Source organism: Octopus bimaculoides, chromosome 3 (assembly GCF_001194135.2).
Source record: "Octopus bimaculoides isolate UCB-OBI-ISO-001 chromosome 3, ASM119413v2, whole genome shotgun sequence".
Classification (NCBI taxonomy): Eukaryota; Metazoa; Mollusca; class Cephalopoda; order Octopoda; family Octopodidae; genus Octopus; species Octopus bimaculoides.
The window spans coordinates 89,413,986-89,423,102 of record NC_068983.1 but is presented as its reverse complement, the minus strand read 5'-3'; the positions used below and the strand labels follow the sequence as shown (position 1 = coordinate 89,423,102).

The following is a 9,117-nucleotide window of genomic DNA, read 5'->3' as shown; positions in this document are numbered from 1 at the left end:
ACGTGGGTCTATGCATCAACTGTGTGTGTATCAGTTGTTTGAGCATGTGTGTGTGTGTGTGCACATGCTCATTTGTGTACATGCATGTTTATGAATATGTATGCATTAGTGCTTGTTGTATATGAATGTGTGCATGTACATTTTAAGGATGCATGTATGGGTGTATGTGCATATCAATGATTGTAAGGAGCCTACAAAAGTTTAAGTTGTATAGGGCTGAATCAAACTGTTTTAAATATAACATATGTAACTTATACTAAATGTGTTGAGTGACTCTTTCTTTCCTTTGTCCACTCACTTGTACAAATGCTCCAGACCCTGTTGAGCTCCATCCACAAATGCCTGCTAAACAGTTTGCAATGGTGAGACAACTGCTGCTATACTCATTGAAAAATATCCAGATATCACCAAGGAAAATTTATTTGATGTGGCTCATGGAGAAGACTGAAAGTGTCATCAAGAATCCATCCACTGTTACACCTCATGGATAAGTTTTAAATTCCCAAAGTACCCTCCCTAGATAAAGGACCTTGAGAGTTTCAAAGCTGACTTATGGAACATTATAAAGAAGGTACACTTTCAGCACCATCCTAACCCCTTCTCCAAATCTTTATATGACTACATGGCAAAAATTAACCAATTGCCTAATGTACTTATCCTTGTAGGCAAAACAAAGAACATTTATAAAACAAGTATCCCAACAGATACAAGACTCCTCACACATGATCGCCAAGACATACAAGAAAACTAGCACCTCTACATACAATGACATAAATTCATAAGTGAAGGAGTTAGCCATCCTTCTTAATAGAGCAGATCATGTAGACTGCGTTGCTATGCCACTCCCACCCCATATTACACTTAAGTGTCATAAATCTAATTTTCTCTCCAATCCCAAATGCAGGCTCATCAACTCCTCAAAAAGTGTCAGTAAGTGTATTCTGGATACCATGAACTCTGATGTTAGAAGGGTCATAGGATTGACACAATGAGATTCCAGTGCAGTTGTGATTGACTGGTTCCACAGTATTGAGAATAATTCAGCACGCAGATTCACAGCTTGACATCATGGACTTCTATCAAAACCTCTTTTCCTGAAGTCCTTGGATTTCACTAGGCAATTCACTAGTATAAGTGATTTTGGTGTCAGAATCATCATGAACACCAGAAAGTCAATCTTGGTTTGTGACAATTCCTTCTGGGTGAAGAAAGAAGGCAATCCACTGTTTGACGTTTCTATGGGGAGCGACAACAGTGCTGAGATTGCTGATCTCATCAAGTTATTTATATTGGACACCCTCAAGAAATGCATACACCCTCACAGCTTGGCTCTTTACATGAATGAGAGCCTGGCAATCTCATGCCATATGAATGACCATGCCATGGACAAATTTAGGCAGGACCTGATAAAAGTATTTCAAGAATTCAGCCTGTCCAGACAATTACTGTCCTTACAGGAAGCTCAATGATGAAACTGTATACATCCAGAGAAACCTGAATCATTTTCTTTCCACCATTGTTATTAGAAACCTAGTTCCGTGTGTTAGCAGAATACGTAAACTTTCAGTTGATAGGAGAGCTTCAACAACCCTCTCCTACTGCAATGATGCATTGGCAAGAAGTGTATTTTTTGAGAAGTTGGCATACATGGCAGATGCCACATGTTTGTCCACCCAAACATTTAAAGAGGAGAAGAAAGAGAAAGATAATCTGCCCCTCCCATTTAACCTAGAAGTTTCCATTAATGTAGCTAGGAGCTTTTTGTCATTGATTAAGAAGCACTTCCCTATGGGTCACAAGTATTATAAGCTTTTCAACCTGCATAACATCAAGGTGAGCTGTTCTTACTTAAGTAACATTGCCTCTAACATTGCACACTACAACAGATGTAAATATTCATCTGCACAACCTCCAACACCAACCTGTAACTATCAAAACTCTGCCAGCTGTCCTCTAGGAGGATCCTGCCTCCCAAGGGCTGTAGTCTACAGAGCCACCTTCTCAACATCCACTGGCATCACAAGGCACTACACAGATATGACAGCTAACAACTTCAAGGGAAGGTACATGTAGCATATGCACCTGCTTAGATGCAGGGATAGAGAAAATTCCACCTCTTGGTCTTGTTTCTTCTGGAGACTTTGCAACCTCAGGAATGACCCAAAACATCAACTGGACCATCATTGATAAGACCCTGGATGGAAACTAATTTCCATCATCAGAAGTGGACACAAATAACACTTTGAGCATTTCAGAATCAAAACATGATGATAATGGAATTACTAAGGTGTCACATGAAGGTTCATGTAGCACATGTCTTACTACTTATCTCACTTGCCTGTAGTCTCTTGGTACCTCTACTGCAAATGTCGATTCAAGTTACTTTACAAGACATTCTGGGGTTGAAATAATTGTTGACAATGAAAGTTTAGTGGACCATGGTGATGGTGGTGAAATGATTCAGCCTACAAATGAATATAGCAAAAGGTCCAGGGTTGTAACTTGAATTCTCTGCTGGTGATGGAGCTCATTGAATTGCTTGTGAATCTACTGACTGTTAACATCAAAATAGACTATTTGACGAGTCTTACCAGTAGTGGCAAACCAGTCTGATATTGTTCATAAAAATTTTCCTTTAGACAAAAGCCAATGGTGAGAAATACAAAAAAGAGTGCTTATTGTATTCAGTATCAACAGGGTTAGCTTACTGTTTTTCTTGTAAACTATCTGCTCTCACATTTTAAAGAGAAGGGTTCAGTGAGTAGTGAAACGCTATTGTAATTGGTTGTGGTGAATAAAGACATTCTATACTTAAATAATTTACTGATGGATAAAGTGTAGGGTTGGGGCAATAGTTAGGAAATAAATTTAGGAAGTGTGCCATTGCTAGTAACATGTCTTGTGGTATCTCATAGCTGTTCGCTGAATGTGGCTTGTCTTTTTGAAGAATAGAAGAAACATTTAGATTATTGCAGAAGTAGGATTTGGATTATTGCTGCTCTAGATCATAAGCTAGATTGATTCATTTTTGCACGTCATATTTCATAATGTGGAAATTCTGGTAGAGGATGTCCTTTTTACCTGTCCAAAACTACCTGTGAGGAATTCATTCAATTAATAGCTCAAAAGTCTATGGGCTCATTGTTGACAAAGTGAAATTTGGTTATTTTGTCAGTTAATTTAACACCAGGCCACATGTCAATCAGTTAATTACTGTACTTAAGTTTTTAATGGAGAACCGAATGAACCTGTTTGGAAATGAAAAGGTGTACTGGTGAGAAAATGGCAAATCAAATGTTATAGTACTTATGTGAAATTTGTAAGGTAAACTTTTCAAAATGTAGCAGTCATTCTTACAACAATGCTATTAAGAAGTCTGGATATTATAAGAAGATGCAGCAAAAATTTTAGAAACAAAATAATTTTGTCATATATGTGCCCTGTGCAGCCCATTCAATAAATATAGTTGGTCAAAGTACTGTTGATAGCTATCAAGAAGCTGGTAATTTCTTTTCTACAGTGCAATTTCTTTGCAGCCTCACCCAGACAGTGAAAAATTATTAAAGGTTGCATTGAAAATGAAAATGTCTTAAAATTCTCTCTCTGATACCAGATGGATGGTATTTGATAGAAAAAGCAAATGTTTTGAGATGTTTACTTTCAATTTTGGAAGTGTTAGAATGTATAACTGAGGACAAGTAACAAAGAAAAGTACTCAGAGAAGCAAATAATACTATAATTAAGATTGCAAGAAGTAGAATTTGATTTTATATTGAATTTTCTTTGGTCAAGATTTTGCTAAATTTCCAGAGAGTGAACTAGGTTCTACAAAATAAAAACATATGCAGATTTATACGGATTATTAATTGAAAGAGAGTGCACTTCATGTGCTGAATTGGAAAAAAAACACAACAAAAATGAAGCAGAATAGAAATGCTAGCAGATGTTGATTACAAGGCTCCTCAATCTCACAACAACATCAGAAAGAAGGCACTCAATGATGGAAATGAATCAGAAATTCCAGAAGTATATTTGGATGTCAAGAAATATATTTTGAATCGTCTCTTTTCACAACAATTGTTGGACTAAATTGAAACTGAAATAAGAAATATACAAAGACATAGCAGAGCTTCATTCACACGGGCAACAAAAAATGTGAAAGCAAGATTCAGTCATGCTGAACTTTATAAAAGTAATATTGTCTTCCATAAAGTAATTATATAAGACATTATTGTGTCTTCCCAAATATAGACATTGGCTTTCGTTTATTTCAAACCCTGAGGGTTACTAAATTGCTCAGTTGATCGTTCATTTCTTCAGTCGTATTAAAATCCCCAGCAGAATAACTCCGCAACAAGACAGGCTGGATACCTTATCTCTCCTAAATATAGAAAGCAGATATGTTATGTAAAATTAGTTTTGAGGATCAGATCAAAGACTTAGAAATTAAAAAAGCAGGAGAAAACTTTTCAAATATAAAGTTGCAGTATAAATAAACACTTTCTATCAATTTTATTTCCTTTCGAAAAGTAAAATTATATTTTATGGGTTATTATTTACATATTCTCTGCGCGCTCGTACACACACACACACACTCACGCAAGCACGCGTGTACACACACGTAAGCACGCACGCACGCACGCACACACACACACACACACACGCACTGAATTCTTGTAAGTTCTTAAGGTCTCTCTAAGTCCTAATCCCATCCTGTTCAGTTTGGCTGATTTTTTTCAAAATCCATTGAATTGGTTACTTCCTTTGAAAAAGGACCAAACTCCACATTTCCTCATTCCACTTCCCTATTAAATTTGTGGCCATCAACATCAGAAACAACTCAGTCGAACATAACATTTACGCTCATGCGTGCACACGGCAGCTCTTTTATTGTAATAACCTATTTTAGCATACACAATAAATTACAATACCTATGTTATGTGTACATAGTGTCGAAAGAATCTTTATGTAGCTCCAATTGTCACACTGTTTATGTTTATACCGTAAAATGCAGTCTTAAATGCGTTAATCGGAGCTAGTTTCTCGTCTATCTAATCGGTCTCCCATATCTTTTTACTCCACGCACAATAAAATATAAAATGCTCGAAATTAATTATCTGTATCGAGTTTTTCCTAATTAAATATTAATGTTGCCGCTAGACCAACATGTGTGTTGTGTGTGATGAAAAAATATATATACCGTGTATATATATATATATATATATATATATATATATATATATATATACACACACACATATATATATATATATATATATATATATAATGTGCAATTCAACACCATTCTTACGTTATGAACTATAAAGCTTGCGAACGTATTGGGATGACTGCTGTTATTGATATTGCCTGTATCCATTTATTCCTACTACTATGTACCATTGTAGCTGCTGCTGCAGTTATTATTATGGTGCTAGCAACAACAGCCTAACATATGCTCAAGGCCACAGGTTTGATTGGAGAGGGAACTGTCAATTAAAACAACCTCAGTGCTTGCCTAACACTTTATTTTATTTACTTTGGAAGGATGAAAGGGGAAAATAACCTCGTTGGGATTTGAATAGAGCGAGTGTAAAGGGAGGGGATTGAATATAGCAAAACATTTCATTTGTTGTTCAATAATAACTGTAGTGCAAGACCAAAAATTGTGATGGAAGAAAGGAACTAGTTTCTCCTATGAATCCACAAAGGATGCAAAAATAAATTCGACGCTGAGAGAGACTTGAACTGAGAACATAAAGGGACGTAACTAAATATCACAAAGCACAATTCGTCACTAATTCAAATAACGATTTCTGATGTGAGCGAAATAGCATACATTTTTTTGGTGAGGGAGGGAAATAATTGATGAGATTACCCTAGTATTTGACTGCTACTTATCGAACCCCAGAAAGAAGAAAGGCAGTCAACTTTAGTAAGAGATGAACTCAGAGCGTAACTAAAAACATCACAATGTATTTTTGTCTGCTGATTTGGCTATGTACTGCTCTACTACTAATACTAGTAATAACACTCAATAATATTATGTTTACTACCTCTAATGCTAGTCTGGCGAGCTGGCTAGAATTTCTTCCAGCACCTACCATTTTAATCTCCCCCACCTAGCTACCTCCACCAGTACTGCTATTTTTATTCTTTATACTCTCCTCCTCACAGTCCTACTCAACTCAACTTGCTGCTGGTATTTCAATATAATAAATTTCCTCACCATCTTTCCCTTCTCTTGTTTCCTCCTACAACATGTCCTCAACCTCTTCCTACTCCTCCCACCAACAAACATCATTTTCGCTTCCGCTACTACCAGCATCATCCCCATCACCATCGTTGTAGTCTTTTCCCTCCTTCATCTCGTGCTCAGCATCCCTCTAGTCAGTCTATGCACATATACATACACACATGAGTATTCACCACATACACACAAAACTCAGCATCACTCACACTAAACTCGACAGCACTCGTCATACTCGACAGCACTCACACACGACACGCTTCGATTTAGGATTTCCAACGTAACATCAGTCAGTCAGTCTGTTTTGTTCATCCTATTATATCACTCTCTTATTGTGGTGTGTCAGCTCCCCAACCGTGGCTAAAAGAAGCTGCAGTTGGCAGCTGAGGCCACCCGACATCTACTGATGCCATGTGGAAGTACCGTTACTGGCTCTTGTTACCATGTGTATTGTGCCTGTCACTCATAGGACACACTGTTCAAGGTAAGGTAATACAAACCAAGTACACTCACATATTTATTATACTAATACAAACATACAAGTGTCCAACACATTCATAACTAATATATTCAGTTGATTCGCCATTCGCTTGTCTTTGCGTTCGTCCGCGCGATCATGACTACTTCATTCATCATCACAACCAGTACAACTACTTCCACTACCATCATTAAGCATTATATCCTTTCCATTATTGTTGTCAATGAGGTCTTTTTGATCTGAGTTCAAATTCCACTGAGGTCAACTTTTATCTTTCTTCCTTTCGGGTTCGATAAAATAAAGCATCAGTCAAGTACAGGGGTCGATGATTTCAACTAAGACCCTCTCCTCAATATTGCTGGCTTTGTGTCTGAATCAGAAACCATTATTGTTGATACTGCTGCCCCCATTTCACCATGCTATATTGATCACTATCACAACGTTCTCATCATAATCATCTTTAACCGTTGTCATTCACTTCATTTACTACCTTTACCCCAAACAGTAACTACACTACGACCGATATAACCTTACAAAAAGCCATCAAGTTTACATATAATTACACTAAACACAAATCACCAGAACCCTACTACCTCAGAAGAAAATACTAAATGACATACCTCCATCTTCTACTACTGCTCTTATTTTCCCCTCACTTCTGCCTTTATAGTGGCATCGTATATATATATATATATATATATGCGGATGGGGGAGAGTGGTTTGAGAATGTATACATGGAGGTTTTTTCTGATGTAGGTACCGAAGAAACTATTGGTTATTATACAAATTCAGGTGTTTTATATACTTTATATATATGAATGCGTGTGTATTATGTTAATATTTGATACACTTGCAAATGCAAATTTTTCACCAGGTACTCACTCGCATAACCTTAAATAAAAGCATCAGTGAGTACACAAAATATAAAGTTAGTTCAAAATCAACCCTGATTATAGATAACCGCACACATAAGTATCTATCCATACATTCTTTTTCTGTTCTCTACGTAGCTTCATAATCAATAAAAACAAAAAAAGGAGATGCAAAAACAAATACTATAATTACTTCCCCAGAGTGGACTTGATCCCAGTGTAATTTGTTGTCTGGTCAACCACCACAAGTAATCCTTAAACGTAAGCAATACCAGTATCTGCAAGTAGAAATTACCTTTCTCTCTATAAGAGCAACAACAATTATTTTCTTTAACATTTATACACTTCGTTCCTCATATTTCTCTCCAGTGGGGCGCGCACACACACACACACACATAAAGGTACGATACTCTTTTACTCTACTCTCATTTTTTTCAGTCATATGACGGCGGCCATGCTGGAGCAACGCCTTTAGTCGAAGAAATCGACCCTAGGACTTAATCTTTGTAAGTCTAGTACGTATTCTGTCGGTCTGTATTGCCGAACCGCTAAGTTACGGGGATGTAAACACACCTACATCAGTTGTCAAGCGATTGTAGAGGGACAAACACAGACATATACATGTGTGTGTGTGCATATATATATGTATATATATCAGCGACGAACTTCTTTCAATGACAGGCTTCTTTCTACCAAAACCACTCACAAGGCTTTTGATCGGCCCGAGGCTTTAGTAGAAGACATTTGCCCAAAGTGCCACGTAGTGGGACCGAACTCGGAGTCAGGTGGTTGGTAAGCAAGCTACTTACCATACCCCAATCCTGCATCTCTCTCTCTCTCTCTCTCATATATATATATATATATATATATATATATATATATATATATATATATATATATATATATATATATATATATATATATATATATATATATATATATGTATATATATGTATATATATACATATATATATTGTGTTTCTTTATGTGTTCCTTTCTGTGGAAGAGCGTAGGCTCGAAACGTTAAAGATTTTTTCACTTCCCGAGCGTTATACTAATACATCTGTTTGTTTTCTACACCACCTGTCTTCGTCCTTTGTTTTTTTGTGAATTCTTCCTATATATATATATATATATATATATATACACATACACACACTGTTTTATTCTTGTTTCAGTCATTTAACTGCGGCCATGCTGGAACACAGCCTTTAGTCGAACGAATCAAACCCATAACTTATTCTTTGTAAGCCTAGTACTTATTCTATCGGTCACTTATGTCTAACTGATAAATTACAGCGGGCATAAACATACCAGCATCGGTTGTTAAGCGATGGTGGGGGGACAAACACAGAGACATACACACACACATACACACACACACACACACACACACACATGTATACATATATACATGCGATGGGTTTCTTTCAGTTTCCGTCAACCAAATTCACTCAGCATTGGTCAGATTGAGGCTATAGCAGAAGACACTTGCCCAAGGTGCCACACAGTGGGACTGA

The 9,117-nt window shown here is 36.8% G+C and overlaps 1 protein-coding gene and 1 long non-coding RNA gene across 2 annotated transcripts in view; one reads left to right on the top strand and one right to left on the bottom strand.

Annotated features, from left to right (window-relative positions):
* Positions 1-4,027: 4,027 nt before the first annotated feature.
* Positions 4,028-8,152, bottom strand: LOC128247313 (uncharacterized). Its single transcript, XR_008263691.1, has 2 exons — positions 7,791-8,152; positions 4,028-4,381 (listed from the first exon to the last, which is right to left on the bottom strand). It is a non-coding gene; the product is annotated as an uncharacterized LOC128247313 (long non-coding RNA).
* Positions 6,303-9,117, top strand: part of LOC106873931 (chondroitin sulfate proteoglycan 4) — a 187,797-nt gene continuing 184,982 nt past the window's right edge. The window contains exon 1 of the mRNA XM_052966293.1: positions 6,303-6,731. Within this exon, the coding sequence (XP_052822253.1) occupies positions 6,659-6,731 (73 nt within the window). The 5' untranslated portion in view covers positions 6,303-6,658. The remainder of the gene's footprint in view (positions 6,732-9,117) is intronic.